This window comes from Trachypithecus francoisi, unplaced genomic scaffold (assembly GCF_009764315.1).
Source record: "Trachypithecus francoisi isolate TF-2019V2 unplaced genomic scaffold, Tfra_2.0 Lachesis_group5, whole genome shotgun sequence".
NCBI lineage: Eukaryota > Metazoa > Chordata > Mammalia > Primates > Cercopithecidae > Trachypithecus > Trachypithecus francoisi.
The window spans coordinates 28809487-28834107 of NW_022681470.1; the positions used below are offsets into that span (position 1 = coordinate 28809487).

The following is a 24621-nucleotide window of genomic DNA, read 5'->3' on the forward strand; positions in this document are numbered from 1 at the left end:
GTATTATATAGTATATATACACGTATATATGTACATATGTACATATAGTGTATATATACATGTACATATATGTATGTATATACACATGTACGTATGTATATACACATATACACATACATTTATGTATATATGCTTATATATGTATATATACATATATAAGTATATGGATATACATATTTGAAAATATATGCATATATGTACATATGTATATATAGCACCCTATATTTATTTTATAGAATACATAATTTTATACATATACATAATTTTATACATATACATAATTTTATGTATGTATATAATTATGGCATGTAGTCTATTTGAGAGTAATAGTACAATCCAACCTGGTCTTGGGTTGGGTAGGGGATAAGGATCAGGGATGGCTTTCTTGAGGATGTACCCACGGGGGAGCATTTTGTAGAGTATGTCTGTGAACTGTTGCTATAAGGACTCTGATGCACTCAAATGCTACCTTCAGTGAAGGGAGGCAGTAAACAAATACTCATGATAGTCACCAAAATTTATTCAACAACGTCGAAGAGCAGAGCTCTGGAGATATTCAGGCAGAGATCTGTAAGCACCGTCTCTCTCCCTGTTAGCAAATCTCAGCATCCTGGAAAGAGACAGGATTCAGTTGGGAGAGCACAAGGAAACATAGGAAGAGGAAGTCAGTTTTGAATATCTCTGGTATAATACATTCTTTTTTGCAGGTTCTGGTTGCTGCACTTCTCTCTTGTTTTCTCTCAGCCTCCTCGTCTCCCCATTGAATACTATTTTCTACAGAGGGACCTCCCAAGTCTCTGACTTAGAGATTATAAGTACCTTATATTTAGAATATTTTCATGTTGCCTGGGACATGTATCCAGTTTACTCCATTACAAATCTTCATTTAATTCTCATGATGTTTCAGGCACTGTTCTAGGCACTGGGGATGTAGCAGTGGATACAACAGATGAGGTCTATATAAGAAATTTGTAAAAACTTGCCATGTTAGCTAGTGTTAGTGCTGCAAAAGAAAAGAAGGCAGGGTAACACAATGGAGAGTAACCAGCGTGCTAGTTTAAATAGAATGGGCAGGAAGATCCCTCTGATGAGTGATATTTTAGCAGAGATCTGACCTTATTATTATTATTTAAATTTATTATACTTTAAGATCTGGGATACATGTGCAGAATGTGCAGGTTTGTTACATACGTATACACGCGCCATGGTGGTTTGCTGCACCTATCAACCTGTCATCTACATTAGGTATTTCTCCTAATGCTCTCCCTCCCCTAGCTCCCCACCCCCCAGCAGGCCCTGGTGTGTGATGCTCCCTTTCCTGTGTCCACGTGTTCTCATTGTTCAACTTGCACTTATGAGCGAGAACACGCAGTGTTTGGTTTTCTGTCCTTGTGATATTTTGCTGAGAATGATGGTTTCCAGCTTCATCCATGTTCCTGCAAAGACATGAACTCAGCCTTTTTTATGGCTGCATAGTATTCCATGGTGTATATGAGCCACATTTTCTTTATCCATTGTATCATTGATGGGCATTTGGGTTGGTTCCAAGTCTTTGCTATTGTGAACAGTGCTGCAATAAACATATGTGTGCATGTGTCTTTATAGTAGAATGATTTATAATCCTTTGGGTATGTACCCAGTAAAGGTATAGATGGGTCAAATGGTATTTCTGGTTCTAGGTCATTGAGGAATCGCCACACTGTCTTCCATAATGGATGAACTAATTTACACTCCCACCAACAGTGTAAAAGCATTCCTATTTCTCCACATCCTCTCCAGCGTCTGTTGTTTCCTGACTTTTTAATGATTTCTATTCTAACTGGCATGAGATAGTATCTCATTGTGGTTTTGATTTGCATTTCTTTAAAGACCAGTGATGATGAGCATTTTTTCATATGTTTCTTGGCTGTGTAAGTGTCTTCTTTGGAGAAGTGTCTGTTCATATCCTTCGCCCAGTTTTTGATTTTTTTTTTTTTTTTTTGCTTTTTCTTGTACATTTGTATACATACTTTGTAGATTCTGGATATTAGCCCTTTGTCAGATGGGTAGATTGCAAAAATTTTCTCCCATTCTGTAGATTGCCTGTTCACTCTGATGATAGTTTCTTTTGCTATGCAGAAGCTCTTTAGTTTAATTAGATCCTATGTCAATTTTGGCTTTTGTTGCCATTGCTTTTGGTATTTTAGTCATGAAGTCTTTGCCCATGCCTATGTCCTGAATGGTATTGCCTAGGTTTTCTTCTAGGATTTTTATGCTTTTAGGTGTTATGTTTAAGTTTTTAATCCATCTTGGGTTAATTTTTGTATAAGGTGTAAGGAAGGGATCCAGTTTCAGTTTTCTGCATATGGCTAGCCAGTTTTCCCAGCACCATTTATTAAATAGGGAATCCTTTCCCCATTGCTTGTTTTTGTCAGATTTGTCAAAGATCGGATGGTTGTAGATGTGGGGCATTATTTCTGAGGCCTCTGTTCTGTTCCATTGATCTATATCTCTGTTTTGATACCAGTACCATGCTGTTTTGGTTACTGTAGCCTTGTAGTATAATTTGAAGTCAGGCAGCGTGATGCCTCCAGCTTTCTTCTTTTTGCTTAGGATTGTCTTGGCTATACAAACTCTTTTTTGTTTCCATATAAAATTTAAACTAGTTTTTTCTAAATCTGTGAAGAAAGTCATTGGTAGCTTGATGGGGATAGCATTGAACCTATAAATTACTCTGGGCAGTATTGCCATTTTCTCAATATTGATTCTTCCTATCCCTGAGCAAGGAATGTTTTTTTCCAATTGTTTGTGTCCTCTTTTATTTTCTTGGGCAGTGGTTTGTAGTTCTCTTTGGAGAGATCCCTCACATCCCTTGTAAGTTGGATTCCTAGGTATTTTATTCTCTTTGTAGCAATTGCGAATGGGAGTTCACTCATGGTTTGGCTCTCTGTTTGTCTCTTATTGGTGTATAGGAATGCTTGTGATTTTTGCACATTGATTTTGTATCCTGAGAATTTGCTGAAGTTGCTTATCAGCTTAAGGAGATTTCAGGCTGAGATGATGGGGTTTTCTAAATATACAGTCATGTCATCTGCAAACAGAGACAATTTAACTTCCTCTCTTTTTATTTAAATATGCTTTATTTCTTTCTCTTGCCTGATTGCCCTGGCCAGAACTTCCAATACTATGGTGAATAGGAATGCGGAGAGAGGAAATCCGTGTCTTGTGCCAGTTTGCAAAGGGAATGCTTCCAGGTTTTGCCCATTCAGTGTGATATTGGCTGTGAGTTTGTCATAAATAACTCGTACTATTTTGAGATATGTTCCATGAATACCTAGTTTATTGAGAGTTTTTAGCATGAAGGAATGTTGAATTTTATTGAAGGCTTTTTCTCCATCTATTGAGATAATCATGTGGTTTATGTCATTGGTTCTCTTTATGTGATGGATTACATTTATTGATTTGCATATGTTGAACCAGCCTTGAATCTCAAGGATGAAGCTGACTTGATCGTGGTGGATAAGCTTTTTGATGCGCTGCTGGATTCGGTTTGCCAGTATGTTATTGAGGATTTTTACATTGATGTTCATCGGGATATTGGCCTGAAATTTTCTCTTTTGTGTGTGTCTCTGCCAGGTTTTGGTATCAGGATGATGTTGGCATCATAAAATGAGTTAGGGCGGATTCCCTTTTTTTGTATTGTTTGGAATAGTTTCAGAAGGAATGGTACCAGTTCCTCTTTGCGCCTATTGTAGAATTCAGCTGTGAATCCGTCTTGTCCTTGGCATTTTTTGGTTGGTAGGCTATTAATTACTACCTCAATTTCAGAACTTGTTATTGTTCTGTTCAGGGATTTGACTTCTTCCTGGTTTAGTTTTGGGAGGGTGCATATATCCCGGAATTTATCCATTTTTTTCTAGATTTTCTAGTTTATTTGCGTAGAGGTGTTTATAGTATTCTCTGATGGTAGTTTATATTTCTTTGCTGTCAAAGGTGATATCCCCTTTATCATTTTTTATTGTGTCTATTTGATTTTTCTCTTTTCTTCTTTACTAATCTGACTAGCAGTCTATCTATTTTGTTAATCTTTTCAAAAAAACAGCTCCTGGATTCACTGATTTTTTTTGAAGGGGTTTTTGTGTCTCTATCTCCTTCAGTTCTGATCTGATCTTAGTTATTTCTTGTCTTCTGTTAGCTTTTGCGTTTGTTTGCTCTTGCTTCTATTGTTCTTTTAGTTGTGATATAAGGGTGTCGATTTTAGATCTTTCCTGCTTTCTCCTGTCAGCATTTAGTGCTATAAATTTCCCTCTAAGCACTGGTTTAACTGTGTCCAGAGATTCTGGTACGTTGTGTCTTCATTCTCATTGGTTTCAAAGAGCTTATTTATTTCTGCCTTAATTTCGTTATTTACCCAGTAATCATTCAGTGGCAGGTTGTTCAGTTTCCATGTAGTTGTGTGGTTTTGAGTTTCTTAATCCTGAGTTCTAATTTGATTGCACTGTGGTCTGACAGACTGTTTGTTATGATTTCTGTTCTTTTGCATTTGCTGAGGAATGTATTTATGTGGTCAGTTTTGGAATAAGTGTGATGTGGTGCTGAGAAGAATGTATATTCTGTTGATTTGGGATGGAGAGTTCTGTAGATGTCTATTAGGTCTGCAGAGCTGAGTTTAAGTCCTGGATATCCTTGTTAACCTTCTGTCTTGTTGATCTGTCTAATGTCAACGGTGGGGTGCTAAAGTCTCCCAGTATTATTGTGTGAAAGTCTAAATCTCTTTGTAGGTATCTAAGAACTTGCATTATGAATCTGGATGTTCCTCTATTGGGCACATATATATTTAGGATAGTTAGCTCTTTTTGTTGCATTGATCCCTTTACCATTATGTAATGCCCTTCTTTGTCTTTTTGGGTCTTTGTTGGTTTGTTGTTGTTGTTGTTGTTGTTTTAGACGGAGTCTTGCTCTGTCACCCAGGCTGGAGTGCAGTGGTGGGATCTCGGCTCACAGCAAGCTCCGCCTCCTGGGTCCATGCCATTCTCCTGCCTCAGCCTCCTGAGTAGCTGGGACTACAGGCACCCGCCATCACACCTGGCTAATTTTTTATATTTTTAATAGAGATAGGGTTTCATCATGTTAGCCAGGATGTTCTCAATCTCCTGACCTTGTGATTTGCCCCGCTTCACCTCCCAAAGTGCTGGGATTACAGGCATGAGCCACTGCGCCAGGCTGGGTCTTTGTTGGTTTAAAGCAGGTTTTATCATCAACTAGGATTGCAACCCTACTTTTTTTTTTTTTTTGCTTTCCATTTGCTTGGTAAATCTTCCTCCATCCCTTTATTTTGAGCCTATGTGTGTCTTTGCACATGAGATGGGTTTTCCGAATACAGCACACTGATGGGTCTTGACTCTATTCAATTTGCCAGGCTGTATCTTTTAATTGGGACATTTAGCCCATTTACAATTAAGGTTAATATTGTTATGTGTGAATTTGATCTTGTCATTATGATGCTAGCTGGTTATTTTGCCCATTAGTTGATGCAATTTCTTCATAGTGTTCATAGTGTTGATGTTTTCTACCATTTGGTATGTTTTTGCAGTGGCTGGTACTGGTTTTTCCTTTCCATAATTAGTGCTGCCTTCAGGAGCTCTTGTAAGGCAGACCTGGTAGTGACAAAATCTCCTACTTTTTACTAGTCTGTAAAGGATTTTATTTCTCCTTCACTTATGAAGCTTAGTTTGGCTGGATATGAAATTCTGGGTTGAAATTTAAGAATGTTGAATATTGGCTCCCGCTCTTCTGGCTTGCGGAGTTTCTGCAGAGATACCCGCTGTTAGTCTGATGGGCTTCCCTTTGTGGGTAACCCGACCTTTCTCTCTTGCTGCCCTTAACATTTTTTCCTTCATTTCAATGTTGGTGAATCTGATGATTATGTGTCTTGGGGTTGCTCTTCTTGAGGAGTGCCTTTGTAGTGTTCTCTGTATTTCCTGAATTTGAATGTGGCCTGTCTTGCTAGGTTGGAGTAGTTCTCCTGGATAATATCCTATAGAGTGTTTTCCAACTTGGTTCCATTCTCCCTGTCACTTTTAGGTACACCAGTCAAACGTAGGTTTGGTCTTTTCACATAGTCCCATATTTCTTGGAGGCTTTGTTCTTTCCTTTTCATTCCTTTTCCTGTAATCTTGTTTTCACACTTTATTTCATTAAGTTGATTCTTCAATATCTGATATCCTTTTTCCACTTGGTTGATTTGTCTATCGATACTTGTGTATGCTTCACGAAGTTCTCGTGCTGTGTTTCTCAGCTCCATCAGGTCATTTATGTTTTTCTCTAAACTGGTTATTCTAGTTAGCAATTTCTCTAATATGTTTTCAAGGTTCTTAGCTTCCTTGCATTGGGTTAGAACATGCTCCTTTAACTCAGAGGAGTTTGTTATTACCCACCTTGTGAAGCCTACTTCTGTCAATTCATCATACTCATTCTTTGTCCAGTTTTGTTTCCTTGCTGGAGAGGAGTTGTGATCCTTTGGAAGATAAGAGGCATTCTGGTTTTTGGAATTTTCGGTCTTTTTGCACTGATTTTTCCTCATCTTTGTGGATTTATCTACCTTTGGTCTTTGATGTTGGTAACCTTCAGATGGGGTTTCTGGTGGACACCCTTTTTTTGATGTTGATGCTATTCCTTTCTGTTTGTTAGTTTTCCTTCTAACAGGCAGGCCCCTCTGCTCCAGGTCTGCTGGAGTTTGCTGGAGGTCCACTCCAGACCCTGTTGGCCTGGGTATCACCAGCAGAGGTTGCAGAACAGCAAAACTTGCTGCCTGTTCCTTCCTCTGGAAGCTTTGTCCCAGAGGGACACCCACCAGATGCCAGCTGGAGGTCTCCTGTATGAGGTGTCTGTTGATCCCTGCTGGGAGGTGTCTCCCAGTCAGGAGGCACAGAAGTCAGGGACCCACTTGAGGAGGCAGTCTGTCCTTTAGCAGAGCTTGAGCGCTGTGCTGGGAGATCCGACGTTCTCTTCAGGGCTGGCACGCAGGAACATTTAAGTCTGCTGAAGCTGCACCCACAGCCACCCCTTCCCCCAGGTGTTCTGTCCCAGGAAGATGGGGGTTTTAATCTATAAGCCTCTGGCTGGGGCTGCTGCCTTTCTTTCAAAAGGCACAGTTCAAACTTCCCAGCAGGTTTGATTACACTGTGATGGGAAAACCGCCTACTCAAGCCTCAGTAATTGCGGATGTCCCTCCCCCCACCAAGCTGTGGCGTCCCAGGTTGACTTCAGACTGCTGTGATGGCAGCGAGAATTTCAAGCCAGTGGATCTTAGCTTGCTGGGCTTCTTGGGGGTGGGATCTGCTGATCTAGACCACTTAGCTCCTTGGCTTCAGCCCCTTTTCCAGGGGAGTGAACGGTTCTATCTTGCTGGCATTCCAGGTGCCACTGGGGTATGGAAAAAAAACTTCTGCATCTAGCTCATTGTCTACCCAAATGGCTGCCCAGTTTTGTGCTTGAAACCCTAGGCCCTGGTGATGTAGGCACCCAAGGAAATCTCCTGGTCTGCAGGTTGAGAAGACCATGGGAAAAGTGTAGTACCTGGGCTAGAATGTACTGTTCCTCATGGCACAGTCAGTCATGGCTTCCCTTGGCTAGGGGAGGGAGTTCCCCGACCCCATAGGCTTCCTGGGTGAGGCAGTGCCCCACCCTGCTTCAGCTCACCCTCCATGGGCTGCACCCACTATCTAACCAGTCCCAATGTGATGAGCCATGTACCTTAGTTGGAAATGCAGTAATCACCTGCTTTTGTGTTGATTTCACTGGGAGCTGCATACTGGAGCTGTTCGTATTCAGCCATCTTACCAGCCACCAACTACTATTATTATTATTGTTATTGTTATGAGATGGGGTCTTGCTATGTTGCCCAGACTGAAATGCAGTGGCTATTCACAGGCCTGATGATGACTCGCTGCAGCTTTGAACTCCTGGGCTCAAGTATTTCTCTCACCTCAGCCTCCAGAGTAGCTGAGACTATAGGCAGACACCACCATGCCCAGCTTCTGATTTATGTTTGGATTCAATGATTTATTTGTATATTGACTTTTTGAGTTGGCTGATCAAATGCTTCTCCTGAAATGTATAAAGCATCTTGAGATGGTTCTTTAAGCTGCTAAAGATAGAAAAGGAGAGAGAAAACAAGAGGTGAATTACTAATTTGTCGCTAATATATGATGTCTACAGGAAGAATAAGCTCACAGCACCCCTCATGGGCCCTCCTGCCACATATCTTATTTGTGCTTGTCCTTCTTTTGAACACTATGCCTACATTTTAGAGAAATCAAATAATTCTAGATTCTGTACTAAGGTAGCAAATAGTGTATGCCTATAAGTTATAATGCTATTCTGTTTATGTGCTACTCAGATTTACTTTTCTAGAGTAGATTTTTAACTTATGAGTTTAGAGTACAAAATTATGAGTCTAATAAAGAAAAGTTAAGGTTCTTTTCATTTTAATTGAAGTATCCTTTAAAAAATTATATGAAGGTAATTAATTTGTGGGCAATTACCGAATTTAATGTTTGAGAATTTTTAGATGGGCTTTCACTGAAGTGTTTCTCTTTGACTTATAGGTATTGCTATTGATTGACATTCAAGTCTCTTACATCAACACCAACCATGAAGACTTCATTGGCTTCGCAAAGTACGTGAAACACTTGATTGTCACATGCATTCCTCCTATTGGTTTGTCTCAAACACACATTGTGAATATTTGCTACAGTTTCACCACCTTTGAGAATACAATCTGTGCCAAGATTAACTCTCAGTTTACCTACTTAGGAAGTCTGAGCTCCGTGGTCGTAGGGCAGGGATATTTACTATTCTCTCAGTAAAGTAGTTGGCTCTATTATGCGGCGTATGAAGTCATGTATGTCTTACATACTTATCACCTCATCATTTTTGGATGATGTTCTGCAGTTTGTACTTGAACTCCTATAGAAAAACAGTAATTAATGCATGTTTAAAATTTTGAGGGGAACAGTTTTTCACATCAATTTGAAATAGCATGTGTAATTTACAGGATGCAAGCTATTTCAACTTTTGTAAGTCAGAATCTAGAGGCCTGTGTTTTTTTTTTTTTTTTTTCAAACTTTCCTTTGTGAAATTAGATGTAATCTGTCGGGATGAAAATTTTATTTTCTATAAAGTGTGTATACAAATATTGCCATTTTTCAAATACATTATCATGCAGACATTATGGTTAGTTACTCAGGACTGGCTATTCACTGTGTGACATTTTTAAGACCTTGAATGCACTATCTTTTCCTGCCCATTAGTGAAACTAGTTTTCATTTGATTTAAATAATCTTGATACTACCTCTAAAATATATTTTTGCATTTAAGTGATTCCAACTTTGTGTATAAAATATAGTTTATTTTATGTAAAATGTAAAACAAAAGAGCCTATGTACTTTTACTTAAACTGAGTATTCAAGAACAGAGACAAATAAAAAAATGGCAGAATGTCAAATTAATTTGTTTTATTACATTCTGATTTAGAAGAAATGGATATGCAGACCCTGTGACCTAAACTAAACAGTGGCCTGAGGAATTTATAGGCATGTTTTAGGGAGAACAGGCCCAATTATCCAACAGAAAATTATCTCATCCTAAACTTGGCTGTGGTTGTGATGTCCTAGCCAATTGTGTAAATATATTTTGCATCCAATGGCTGTTACTAGTGAATGGTAGATAAGATTTATTCCACCATTTTCTGTCTGTGGCATACGTGTAATATTGTTAGAACCCAACCATAAATATGTGCCCTAGTCTAGTTGTCTTTGCAGCCACCCTGCCCACACCCACTTCTTTTTTTTTTTTTTTTTTTTTTTTTTTTTTTTTTGAGACGGAGTCTTGCTCTGCCACCCAGGCTGGAGTGCAGTGGCCGGATCTCAGCTCACTGCAAGCTCCGCCTCCCGGGTTTACGCCATTCTCCTGCCTCAGCCTCCCGAGTAGCTGGGACTACAGGCGCCCGCCTCGTCGCCCGGCTAGTTTTTTGTATTTTTAAGTAGAGACAGGGTTTCACCGTATTAGCCAGGATGGTCTCGATCTCCTGACCTCGTGATCCGCCCGTCTCGGCCTCCCAAAGTGCTGGGATTACAGGCTTGAGCCACCGCGCCCGGCCAACACACCCACTTCTTGATAGGTATTTGCTGCACAGGAATTTCGCACAGACTTGCCCCCCTCTCTTTTAGCCCCATGGCTCTCACCATGTGCTCTGTTCACTTCCTTCTGCAGATTCACCTAGACTGTAACGTGCATCCTTATCCCTCAGTCTGGAAAGGGAATCTGAGAATTTTTTCCAGGTTTCCTCCACAGTCAGTGAGCCTAGGGAGCCTGTACCAAGCTCTACTCTAGTTTCTATGGTGGGTGGGGGGCAGAATGTAGAAAAAGAAAAAAACTTTTTGCCTTTTAGGAGCTTGCCTAATAATTGAAAAATATAGAGACACACATGTAAAAATTTAAACTGACACATTCTTCATTTTCCTCACTGCTTCTCTGAGGAGTTTAAAAGACAAACAAATCCTTGAGACATTTAAAATAACAGGAATGCTGCCTTTAATGTTGATTTTCATGGATTACAAATGCCAGTTAGGTTCTTACAAAAATGTAGCAGATGTCGATGTAAAATTGACACAATAACTTAAGAGTGAAAAGGATGCTGCCTTGTTGTGGTACCACAATTAGAGGGGGAGAATGTAGAAAAAGTCATAATCCATTTAGAAAAAGGTTCAAGTTTAAACATATTATATAACCCGTGCTTCAATTTAAATTTCACCTTTATAATCTTGAAACTTTTTTTCTATAATAAATGAGCTAGAGTTTCTTTTCCAATAAATTTCCATATTTGCTGTCTTAGAAGCTGTTGAACTACAGTTTTATATTGATTATATTGATTTATAGGTTTTCAAGGGCATGTGATTTTTCAAATTTAAGACTTCCAAATACAATCTTTTGATGTAGTCTCTCTGTAATCCAGGTGTCTGGTCCTATTTTTCCAGCAATGAGATAGACTATGAATCTTTATGATACTGGGGAGAAAAAAGAAGCATAGTTAAAACTGCTTTAGAAATCCAGCAACTCTACACATTTGTCATCTAATTTAAATTGCACACTTAAACCTTCTTTAAAGGACGGATCTGGGAGTCAACAATCCAGGTTATTTTTCTAGGATATGCCACTGATGAGCTTTGGGTTTTGGCAAGGCACTTAGCCTTTCTCTATCTGTTTACTGATGTATCAAATGGAATAATAATCCTTGTCTTGTATACCTTTCAGGATTGTCAGAAGATCAAATTAATGAAGTTATATGGAAATCCTTTAAAAAAGAAACTGTGATGTAGTCTATAAAAGTGAGAGATCCTCCCTGTCTCTCACTCTCTCTCAACACACATGCACGCGTGCACACACACACATACACACACATATACACTCACATTTGATTGCTAGATGTACAATTTTACTTTGTGATGAAGTTATAATGACTTAAGTATGATTGTCACTGGAATGTTTTTCAGTTGCTAATATCATTATCTCTAAATGTGATATTTTGCTCTGAGACTCAGAGATAAATGTCCTTTCCATTTGTATGTCGACTTGGAATTGACATGGGGTGACATGGGGTGATTATGAAGATGAAGAAATGTTCATTTCAAAATCACTTTGAGGAGTTGTGGTATTTTTTGTGCTTTTAAAAATTAAGAAAATATGGCTGTAGCTATAAATTTTAAAGTTGGCAAGAATGCTGTTTCCATCAAGGAAGAAAAGTCAAGCCATATTTGAAGACAATTATGTAAGTATTTTTAAGTTCCAAAGACAGAAAATTAAGGTCTGGGGTTGAAGAAAACAAGCATTTGTTTCATGAGATTTTTAGAGAGTTACCAAGAAAGAAGGAACTGCCTCCCAGATTTATAGGATGGTGATGTACATAGTACTTTACACATGTAATTTTTTTCAACTGGGATGACTTTTTGTTCTAATTTTTTTAAAAATGAAAATGGATTGCTAAAATTGGATTAATAAAATATTTAGTTTCAGAGTAGCATTCAGGACATCTCAAAATTCTTCTTTCTGTTATAGAATTTATATTGCCATGTTTAATATGTGACACTTTTTTTCCATCTTCTAGTTATTTGTTAGACATGGCCTGTAAAATATGTACCATGTGTAATGTGTCCAAATAAGCACTGCTCTAGGCTTGCTTTGGAATTTCCTGGCTTCTAAATGCTCTTTCAACTATAATATAGTTTCTGAGTCTGAAAATTAAGCATTTCAGAATAAAACGTCAATTTTTCTTCTGACGTAAGGGTTTTAATTTGTCATTCTCTTCTTTAAAAAAAAAACCCCTAAGTTACATATATTTTTACATTATATAGCTAGTTTTTGCTATTTAAGAAAATAAGAACTGGCCCGATTATTCCTTCATTCACTTCCCCTTGTCCTCAGTAATCCTCATTTGAACAAAAAGGCAAGCTTGTTAGTGGAATGCTTTGGGAAGTGAAATTTCAAACTCCTCTGCTCTTCTTCATTTGTTCCATGACACAATTTGCTTTCTGAGTTACTAGGATTTATGCAGTCCAATGGTTAAAGAGAAAGAGGGACTATAGATATGTGCCATTAGAGTAATATCTCTATACACCACAAGCAGCAGACCAAGGTCTGTTTGTTTTTCAATCTGCTCAGTGGGTCTCAACACCTGTTTTCTCACAGTTGAGATGATACAGTGTGCAGATTTCAGTTCTTGTTATTTGAGCACCATGAAAATTCTATGGGTTGTGAGATTCGTTATATCTTTTTCCTGATCCTCTGGAATTCCTCTGTTGCCGTTTTACTAAAGGCAGTGCATTTGAACCTTGCCACTAAATTCCAGGGCAATCTTAGTCTTTCCCTTTATATTCTTAGTTTATTTTTCCCTAATGCATAATTATATTCTATTATAATAATATTTCTATTTCCTAATCTTACATGAGAATGTTCTCTCTCTTGTGGAATCAAAACTTAGGTATTGGAGTATAAAAAGATCCTTTTTTTGACTTATATGCAAATTTAGGAATTAAATGCTTGCTTGCTTACTGAAATTGTTGTCAAGTAGAAATACAGGATTGAGCAACTTGAAAGGACATCATTCATATCTCCTGTTCAAATAAGTTATAAATTCCAATGTTCCAAGCACCATTTTAAAAATAAGTGGACTTCCAGTTTTCTCTTTCATCCTCAGATATGTTATTTTAAACTTCATCTTCATCTTTAACATGAATGTTAGGAGGTAAGTGATTCTTCTTTTACAGGCTCCCAAGTTCTGTAAGATTTTCTTGCATAGTAATTAGCCTGAGACTTCACTAAAGATCCTGGAGGAGGATCATGTCTGAATTATGCCTTTTTAGAAACTTCCAGAAACAACATTGTTTCTTCTCCCTTTGGCTTCAGTCTGATTGGATGGAACCTGGACTATCACAGTGTAACCTGTGATAAGTTACACTCTTGGGACTCTTGTGAAATGTTCATAATCTTTCTTGAATAATATAAAAGAATAGTCTAAAAGAGCTTTACTCTATAGCATCATTGCACAATAGAACTTTCTGAGATGATGGAACTATTGTATAATCTGTGCTGTTCAATACAGAAGCCACTAGCTGTATGTGGCTATTGAGCAGTTGAAATGTGGGTAGTGCAATGAAGGAAATAATTTTTTAATATAATTCATTCTAATTAAAGTTTTAATCTGGCTACCAGCTACTGCATAGGATGGTCCAGCCCTACAGTATAGTGACTCTGGCTGCTGGCTCTGGGAACTTCACTGTGGGTCCTACTTTGTTGACAGCTTAGTGGTGACTAAGAGAAAAAGCAAGGAGGCCTCTTAATTGCTGCTAAACAAGTCTAAAATAACTTTTTTACTCTGTAGCACTGTTGCACAATAGAAGTTTCTGAGATGATGGAACTGTTGTATAATCTGTGCTGTTTAATACAGAAGCTACTACCTGTATGTGGCTGTTGAGCAGTTGAAATGTGGGCAGAGGTAGAGGTAGAGGTAGAAGTATACTCTGACATTTGCCATGGAATCTACATCTCAAAGGGACTCTCCATTTCCTCTTTGAGTGGCCTTAGTCTGTGCTCCATTGTTCTTTTTCATCTTCCTTTCACTTTTCGGTCCACTGCAATCTAGTTTCTACCGCACCTCTCCACTGAGACTGTTTTTGTCCAGGATAAAACAGTTAATCCAATGGACAATTCTGAGCCTTTCATTTGACACCACAGTTAATCACTCCTTGTTGAAGAGATCTGTTTCTTTGCTTCAATAACCTCCCACTCTCTCCTGGTTTTCCTCTTTTCACTCTAGCCACTTCTCAGTCTTTAGGAGCTCTTCATCTTCTGATCATGGCTTAAGAACGGTTCTTTAATCAATTTTCTACCCTAGACCCCCTTCTTTTCTCACTCACTGCATCTTTCCTAAAGGATCTTACCCACTCCAATGGTTTTAGTTGCCAACTTTATCTGATGACTCCAAATCTAGATCTTCATTTCACGACTTTTCACTGCACTATGTACCATATTCAGATGTCTACTGGACATCTCTACTTATATATCCTAGAGAAGCCTCAACCTTCTAGTCCCAAACTAAACTCCTCATCTGCTCTTATAGTTTATAACTTCTATGTTCTCACTTTCTGTGGATGGCACCTCCTAGTCCTATGCTTTGCTCCTGGCTCCCCTCATATCTTTGTCTCCATCCATCTTTACCAAGTTCATGTTATTCTACCTCCATAATATTTTTTAAATTCATCTATTTCTTTCTATCGTCATTGCTACTACTAAAGTTAGTCCTCTCTTACCTGGATTACTACAACATTCTCTCTGTCCCCGGTCATGCTCTTTCTCATTCCTTCTGAGATTCTCTGTTACTTTCAGAATAAAGTCTAAACTTATTAATGTAATTTCCAAGGCTCTCTATAATCTGTATCCTGCTTACCTCTTAAGCCTGTTCTCTTGTCACTATTCCTTTATACTCTACTCCCTAACTCCATGCTGCAGCCAGTCTGGCCACTTTGGGATCCCTAACTGTACCATACTTTTGCCTTAACATATGCCTATGATATGCTTCTTCAAATTATTTAGGTTTCCTAGTACAGATGAACATTGATAGTCTGGTTGTAAATAACCCTGGCATCAAAAGAGAATTCCATAAATATTTCTTAAGATACTACCATAAACCCTGTGCTAGGTAATGTCAGTGATGAGGGAGGTAGAAATACCAAGATTAATGCTCTTGGCTATCAAGGAGCAGGCATTGTTGGAGACCCAACTATAACACAACCTTGTTTATAAAATATAGGCACAGACCAAAGCTTTGAGAGTGCATGAAAAGGAGAGACAACTGGAGGTTTCTAAGAATTCATAATTCAGACATGAAAGTTGATTGGACTTTTAAGACTGGACAGGACTCCAATAGTCAGAGAGAGGGGTCTGGGCTGGCTGCTTCCTATCTTCTCTGCTTTAGTCAATATTATGCATTTCAGGGAACTAATTTGTACTAAAACACCGCCCTGATCATGTCATTTGCTGGCACAGAAACATTGAATGTTTTCTTCTGCCTTCAGAGTAACAGCCAAATTCTCCATAATTGGCCCCAACATACAATTATTGTACTAGATGGCTTTTAAGATCACTTACAAACCCCAGTCTATGATTGGATAATTCTACCATAATAGTTTTACTCTCCACAACTTCCCCATATGCCTCATCTTTCTACCTCCTGGCTTTGCTAACACCAGTCTATTCTCTTGGAACATAGTCATTTATCTTCCTTTATTAAAGTTTATCTTCTTTTCAAGTTTGCTGCAAACATTTCAGATCATATCATCTGAAATTATATATCTTGTCCCTTAACATTCAGAGAAAGTAGTTTGGTATAGGATTTGTTTGTTACATGGTCACACATCATAGACAAGGATAGAAGAGACTGTGCAAAAAAGTTTTGAGCCAAGAGATAACATTGGGGGTTCTCTGATTGTCTTCTAATGTACTTTTATTTTTATAAAAGTTTAAACTTCTTGTTATATACTTTTAGAATCATTATGTCTCAGCACACACAAATTTGGTTCTATGTTTTAGTGTTCTGGCAAGGCTTTCCACAGTGACTTGTGTGTAGTAGGAATTTATATGATCAACAACAAATGTCTGTGCACACATACACATGTAAGAAGATATGGGTAATTATATCCCACATTTAAAACAAAAGTACTTTTTTGCTTTCTCCTATTACATCCTCATATATTTATTAATATAGATTTTATTTTTTATTTGTTATTTTTGTTTTGTGTATGCATATCATTACTTGTACCAGACAAATTGTAGGCTTTGGATTATAAGAACCATACCTTATTTATATTTTTATCTGCTACAGAGTTCGTGCCCTACAGTTTTTGATTTATGTTAAACTAAAACACTATACATAGGTATGTTTTATAATATTTCAGAGTTAATTGGTTGAGTAACTATATCCAAGAACATGTCCAAGGGCTCAAGTTAATTTGCAAGTCCTTACAGGTTTTGTCAGGAACATATTTTTAAATAAATGTTTTAAAATACTCTCAGTTCAATGAGTAAACAGAAGAATTATGACAAATAATGTATTCTAAGCAGGCAGCTTATTTTTTTATTTCGTTGCTTTTGAAGTAACTTCAAGTAGCTAAATACATCATTAACAACAGCATGTTTAAGTTTATGGGGCCAATTGCTGCAAAAAGATTATTCTTTAGGTGGAAAATAGAGGCAACTTCATGTTTTTTCTAACTCTAATATTTGAGATTGGCTTATAAAGTAAATCTACTTTTCCTTTGGCATATTCTTACAAGTGGTAGATCCTAAATATGCATTATTTCACAGATGGAAACTGTCAGTGGACATTGTCTTTGTCTAGTGTAGCTTATAAGCTTCTGAGAGTAATTTTGCATCTCAAGGAATATTGGACCTAAAAGGAACTTAAGAAACAGCTTGTTTAGTCCCCTAGCCTTTCTCTCTGTCTCCGTTTCTGTCTGTCTCCCTTGTAACACATATATACACATTTTATGGCCGAGTGACTGAAGTCCATTTTGATCAAACTTTTCACCTAAGGTAGCAAAGGAGTCATTAACGATCTTTGTGGCTTTTGCTTTATGTTCAACTTCTTTTCCCTTAAGTGATTTGAAGGTGACTGATACATAATTTTAGGGTCCCCAATAATTTGTTCAAAGTAAGCACCTGTGGGTCTATCACAGTTTGGAAGTTTTCACCACTAGTCAGTGCTTTAGTGAAAACATTACTCCTTAAACACAATTATGGTGCTTGGAAGAGATAAACATAGCCTATGAAGGTGTCTTGATCTCATTATAGTAGTAGTTTTCCCATACATTCCTGGAAAGAGCAGGAATCCTGGAGGGTGCTGGAAAAGTGACATTTAATGTGGCAAAAGAAAGTTAAGGAGGAGATCCGAAGCACTTAGGAGAGTGCTACTCAAGACACTCTGTGTGCCAGGGCATGAGGGCAGCCAGAGGGCGGTGTGGGCACATTGGATCCTGGTCACCTCTTTCACAGCCTCACCTACGAGACCTGAATAATGTAGATTTAGATTGTTCAGATAAATGGTTAAAGAGGAAATAATTTCATGGTAATTAAGAGGATTAACCATTTAACAGAAAGGTAGAAAAATTAAAAAAAACAAAACAAGGAAGAAGTTGAAATTAGCAAATTTAAAATTGGAAAAAAATACATACACAAAATATTTTTAGCAGCCAAATACATTGGGGACTTTCACCACCCACCCCCTGCCCACCTTCAGTTGAATGCAGTGTTTCTTCATTAGTTTGAGTGAAGGAAAGCAACTTAAATGTATCAGAGGAGTTTATTAAAAACTTATTTTGATCAGCTGTTCCAAGTGTGGTGTTGATTTCTAACTTGTTACTGCAGCACAACATCCCATCACTTTAAACAGTTGACTGAGGGCTTTGGTCTCCCTTTTCTCTATTTTACACTATTTCATTGATCTCCAAAACAGCTTCCACAAACTATTAAATAACCTGTAAGAATACTGAGTATTGCTGATCTTCCCAGAATAACCAAAATGAGTTGTGTTTCTTATATTGATAGGTGTTTATTCGTGGATCCACCAAAAGAAAGCCTTTGTCCTTTTGAGGGATAGAGTAACCTAGTGATGAAATGTGTGGGCTCTGTTGTTAAGTTGTTGGAGTCCTGTCTGGCTTTTAACCCTCTGTGCTTATGTCTAAAATGAGGGTTATAATGGCATCAACCTCATCGGACTTTTCATCCAACAGATATTTCATGAAACCAACCATGTGCTATGTCCTTTCTAGGCCCTGGGGATATAGCAGTGAACAAAACAGATACAAACCCCTGCTCCTGAGGAGCTTACAGTCTAATGGAAAGGGGCAGAGAAACACAAAAAATAAATACACCGTGTAGTGTACTGAGACCATCCTGGCTAACTCGGTGAAACGCCGTCTCTACTAAAAATGCAAAAGAATTAGCCGGGCATGGTGGCGGACCCCTGTAGTCCCAGCTACTCCGGAGGCTGAGGCAGGAGAATGGCGTGAACCCGGGAGGTGGAGCTTACAGTGAGCTGAGATCGTGCCACTGCACTCCAGCCTGGGTGACAGAGCGAGACCCCATCTCAAAATAAATACATACATACATACATACATACATACATACATACATGCACCATGTAGTGTATTGAGACCATCCTGGCTAACTTGGTGAAACCTTGTCTCTACTAAAAATGCAAAAAAATTAGCCGGGCATGGTGGCGGACCCCTGTAGTACCAGCTACTCGGGAGGCTGAGGCAGGAGAATGGCGTGAACCTGCGAGGCAGAGCTTGCAGTGAGCGAAGATCGTGCCACTGCACTCCAACCTGGGCGACAGAGCGAGACCCCATCTCAAAATAAATAAATAAATAAATAAATAAAAAAATACACCGTGTAGTGTGTTGGACTGTGAGAAATGCCAGACAGAAAAATTAAACAGGTTAAAGGGGATGACAGTCTTGGAGGAAGGGAGGGATGGGGTTATAAATAGGGTGGTCAGAGTAGTCCTTACTGAAAAGATGGATTTGAATGAAGACTTGAAGGAGATGTTGGGAACCATGCAGATGAAAGGGGGAAGCAAATCCTAGGGAGCTAGCTTTCCTGAAGGCTCTAAATGGGAGTGTAGTGGATGGGTTTGAAAAAGAGCTGGTGCCAGTGTGGCTGGAACTCTTCAGGGAACGAGGTGAAGGGTAGGAGGAGATGAGTCAAAGAGCCAGTGGTGGGGATTGCTTGAGTAGGGCCTTGTAGACCCTTGTGTGGACTTTGGCTTTTACCATTATGTGGAATGGTGTTGATGCAGTACAGGGTTTCCAGCAGGAGGGTGACACAGTCCTTCTACAAGTATCACTCTGGTGTCTGTTAAGAATAGACTTCAGGGAGACAAGTGTGGCAGCAGAGACCAGAGAATAAATGATTACAGCAATCCAGATGAGGGATGGCAGTGTCTTGGACCAAGGAGGGATGAATGGAAGTGATGAAAAGATGGCTAAATGTTAAATGTATTGTAAGAAAATAGTCGACAGCATTTTCTGATGGTCGTATATGGGTTGTGAGAGAAAGAGGAGACAAAGATTTTGGCCTAAGCTCTTGGACGTATGGTATAGAATTGCCACTAGTTAAGAGGAGGAAGGAAGACTGCGGGTGAAGCAGATTTTAGGGGGGATTTCAGGAGTTCAGTTTTGAAATATTAAGAATGATATGCCCATTAAATACCCAAGTGAAGATGTTAAGTTATTAAAAACATGAATAAGTCCAGAGTTGGAACTCGTACATGTTTGGATCTGCATGGCAGATTCAAACCAGAGATGCATTAAAGGAGTTGTCAGAATATCTTGGAATTCAAAGCAGTGAGACTGGATAATATCACAGAGTTTGTGATGTGGAGCCATACTACTTGGGTACTATACCACTTATTAGCTGAGTGACTTTGGGAAAGTCACTTAGCTTCTCTCCTCATCTATAAAACAAGAAGAATAATCATAACGACTTCATGGGGTTGCTGTGAGAATAAAAATGATTAATATCTATAAGGCACTTAGAACATGGTATATACTCAATAAGCATTAACTTAATTTCCATTACAACTCTTCTCTCTACCTGTGGGACATTGCAAATATGTCAACTCATATGTTATTAATGCTGCAATGCAGCTTTTCTTTCAATGGTGTTATTATATTTTTGGTTTATGTGCTACTAGGAGTTATGTTCTATTAGGAGTCCCATTGAGTTGGTTTTGCTTCCAGAATTAAACTGAGCTGGAATTTTGGTATTAGGTCTGCCTCCATTGATTTTTTTTTTAAAGCCTGTATATATTTTAGTATTTGTTACTTGTTCAGGAAAAAATTGTATGTGTCTCTTCAGTGCTGCTTTCCTTTGCTTTTCTCAGTGCTCAGCAGAGGAGCAGTCAGGTTCACAAGAAAACCACAATTGGAAATCAGGTAGGAATTGCATAACAGCATCAGTCTATGCATGTCCCAAAGAATTTGAACTAAATCGCTTGATTGACTTTTTTTAATGCAAATTAATCACGTGCAAATTTTGCTTGAAATGCAGCTTTTCATTTTGATTTGTTTTTGCTTTAAAAAATTTTTGGAGCAAATTGCATTTCTTTTTGGCTACTTTATGCAGTTAACCATGTTGATTTATTTTAAATAACTTTTCTGCTACTTGCTCTGCATTTCAAATTTGACTCCTCGTGTCCTATTTTGCTTGCTTACATTACCCCTAAGTTTAATTTAACCTTGAGTTTGTGAGTCAGTTGAAGGTTAAAATATGGTGAGTAGTTGCATGAGCTTTCTGGGATTGCTAACTAGTTCACACATTTGCACAGCTTGGTATCAGTGAAGGGACAGCTCATGAAGAAGGCAGTTGTTGGATTTAATCTCTGCCGCACTAAATTCTTGTTGGTTAATGAAGATGTTAATTCCTAAGAAGATCTGATCTTTTGAGTTTTTGTGTTTTGGGCTGACCAGCTGTCTCTGACTAATAGCGCTCTGCAGAGATTGTATTAACTCGACAGTTTGCTGTGTCTTTTATGTTTTATGTGATAATGAGTATTTGCATTGTTATTTCTTTTCAAGTCAAAACAATGATGGTGTTATAGTTTTTAAAAAACGTTCAGAGGTACAATTATTGAACAAATTGAAACCTCTGCTCTAGATTTTTTTCCCATTGTTTTGAAAGGAGAAGAGGTAATAACAGACTTTATTTTAAAAACATTTTTTCTGAACTAAAGCATATAATTCTTTGCTATTTCAGGGAACCAATCTTCCGCCTTCAAGGCAAATTGTACGAGCTAAGTTCTGTAAGCTTTACTGTTGCTTTTTCATTTAGCTTCCCAAGGGCACAGTTTGTCTTTAACTGATTAACTCAACTAGCGCTTGCTACTAATTTTTTAAAAAACTTAGGTTGTCTTGTCCGTAACACCCTATCATTGAAATAAAAATCCTCTTAAGAGGGTTCATCCCTTCACTGCTAATAACTTGCTGTGATTGAAAGGTATGAACTAGTAAACTCTAAAATGCTATAATAATAAACCCTTAACACTGTGGGTGCTTTGATATTTCTCTAATTTTAATGGGCCTTAAAATAATTAAAATCATTAATGATCTTCATCTCTGTCCTTTTATGCTATGTTGTTATGAGGTGTAAGCCTTTCTCTTCCCCTTGTATGATAATATTTCCAATAAATGTAGATGATGCTTCTAAAAGGTGGGTAAATATTGAATATCTGATTTTGCTGTGTTTGTTGATAAGCCTACCCAATTCCAATTACTTGCATTTATTTAAAAAAAACATAAAAACAAAGTTATGTTGATGGACATTTTATATGGCTATAGAGTTAAATCTTTGAAAACCAGATACTGTGTCTTCTTTTATGAAAGTGTAAAGACATTGTCATAGGTATTTAGAAAAAAAATTAAACTCTAATTTCTACCATGAATAACGCAGGCTTATTCTTCCAACTCTGCACAATTTGAGAATGAGATTAGAGCACGAGTCAGTTATTCACCCCATGATATTTTGGGAAGACACAGGTTTTGGACCTAGACATTCCTGGGTTCAAATTCTGTTCTGTCACTTAGGAGCCATGTGGCCTAGGATAAATTGTGCCTGAGTTTGCTCAGCCGTGTGATGGGAGGAATAGAACATATCTCTTGGGATGATGGTGGGATTCAGAAATTATATACATAATGAGGTTTGCAGCCCAGTACCAGATATGTGCCCTGTAAAGAATAGAAACATTACTCCCGGAGGTTAGGTGCTGTTTCTTCAAACTCTTGGGAGAAAAAGTTTAAGTACAAGAAAATTATAAAATTTATAAAATGAGAACAATAAAACACTTGGGAAAATTAGAAGCTATGGAAATTGTTCTGATGCCTGCAGTGCCCAGATTGTGGTTGGATATGTTATAAAGGATTTACCTATAAAAGTTTCCTCATAGTCAGAAGTATTGCTTAGCTCATAGAAGTATGTACATATAGGAAAAGCAATAGTATAATGGCATATATGCATACTTTAAATCAGAGGAAACTTGGAACAGCTTTCAGTTATATTACTTCCAAATACTCAAATCATTCTAATTGTGTTTCTGTGACTTAACTTTTGCTGGCTACTTCAAAGCCCACACATTATGGAAGTCTTATATCTCAAGATAATAGAATTGGGTCAGTGTTATCATGGACTATAGATTCCTTATCCAAAACCTCTGGGACAAAGCATGCCTTGAAGGTCAGAATTTTTGGGAGTTTATTAACTATATCATATATTACCCTGCATTTTGTGGAGTTAGAGACAGCACCCTATAATGAAACATATTCTATTTCTGCAGTGAAACAAAGGAGTAGTCACACCAAGTAAACTTTTAAATAAGAGATAAATCCTCTCACATCAGATCAGCTTTTGCTGCCAAATTTGCTAAGAAAAAAAACGTAATTTGCAAGCAAGGGATTATGAACTAGAATATATTATTTTCCAGAATCAAATCCAATAATATATACATGATACGATATATTTTAAAGGATCCTTAGTAGTTCTTCCTACTTAACAGAAATAAACCATAATGACTTGAAATTTTTTCTTTATGAATCTCAGCAGATGATATTGATTGGGGTTTATATGAAAACAGTTTTGCCTATTAAGAGGCTCAACTCCAGGGAGTTTTGGGGCCCAGCCTTCCGACGGATGCTGGCTTTTATGGTTGGTGGGGCTGAAACACTCTGCAGCGACCTAGGAAGTGATTCATCCATGCTGCTGTCCTCTTAGGGCTCCTGGTTGTAGGAGATTGTTGTGCAGCATCTGTTCTGAAATATTTTAGAAGGATTCGAAAAAGACAACACTCTCCTTTAAAGTCTAAATTCGATTTGTTTATGTCTGCCTAGAAATTTTAATAGTTTCACGAGTCGATGTCAGCAAATGTACAAAAAAATGTGAGCACATAATTTACCGAAAGCTGGACTGCTCAAAATTTTAAATTTAACCTTCATTCATCCTTCCACTCATGTATTCAAAACCTATCTGTGCCAAAATCTGTGGTGGGTGTTTAGAGAAGCATGATGATGCATCAATCGCAGGCCTCACCCTCAGGAAGCCCACAGCCCAGCGGGGATGATGGTAAGTAAGCAAACTGAAGTCCACTTCCTTGTCCAAGGCTAGTTACTTCTGACCCTTCAGGTCTTGCTGAAACATCACTTCTTCAAGACATCAGCCTTGGTCACCAGATTTAAAGTCACCCTCCCTTACCCATGTCTTTCACTATCGAAACAATCTTATTTATCTATTCTTTTTTGTCTTCCTTCATTAGGACGTAAGCCCCATTAAAGCTATTTTTATGTTGCTTAAAGCAGTATAGAATTATAGTAAGGTTTTAAGCACAATCATATTAACATTTGTAGAGAAAGTCTTCGAAGGCGAGACAAGACTGGAAAAAGGAGATTAGTTAGAAGGCTGATGTGGATGAAAAATTGTGGTGATCTGGGCTTGGGTGTTTGTACTGAATTTGAGGAAAAGCTGATGAATTCAAGAGTTATTAAGTAGGAAGAATCCAAAAAATCTGTGATGAATGGGATGTTGGAGAGAAGGCTGGAGGTTGTCTTCAATGCCATCAAGATTTATGATTTTGGTACAAGTAAGATGATGCTGCTCTTCACGGAGAAAAGAGCATAGCGAAAAAGTCAGATTGGTATCCAAAGTCAGGAAAGGCAGCTTTCTGAGTATGAGTCACCATGGGAGTTTGAAGTAAAAACGTCCTGTGGGAAGTTGGATAAAAGTGTTTAAGTCCAGAAGAGACAGAGAACTCTTTCTTCCAAAGGTATTGGAGAGTCATGGAAGGATTTCCAATAGGGAAGGGAACTCAACTGATTTTTATATTAGAAAGGTCTGTAATGGAATAGATCGAAGGAGACAAATTAGAGATATGGGAATTGGTGAGGATGCTTTTATTCAGGTGAGGAAAACATTGGTTGCCGGTAGTATTTAGCAGAAGGAACAGATTCAAAATATATTCAGAGGGTAGAATTCGAAGGGTTA

At 38.1% G+C, this 24621-nt stretch overlaps 1 protein-coding gene across 8 annotated transcripts in view; it reads left to right on the forward strand.

Moving 5' to 3' along the window:
- Positions 1-24621, forward strand: part of DNM3 (dynamin 3) — a 589217-nt gene that overhangs the window by 240358 nt on the left and 324238 nt on the right. For 5 of the 8 annotated variants that reach the window (XM_033200233.1, XM_033200237.1, XM_033200230.1 and 2 more), the window contains exons 12-14: positions 8589-8659; positions 20480-20531; positions 21352-21381. In XM_033200233.1, coding sequence (XP_033056124.1) covers positions 8589-8659; positions 20480-20531; positions 21352-21381 — 153 coding nt within the window. The remainder of the gene's footprint in view (positions 1-8588; positions 8660-20479; positions 20532-21351; positions 21382-24621) is intronic. The other 3 variants (XM_033200232.1, XM_033200236.1, XM_033200238.1) reach the window with 1 other exon arrangement.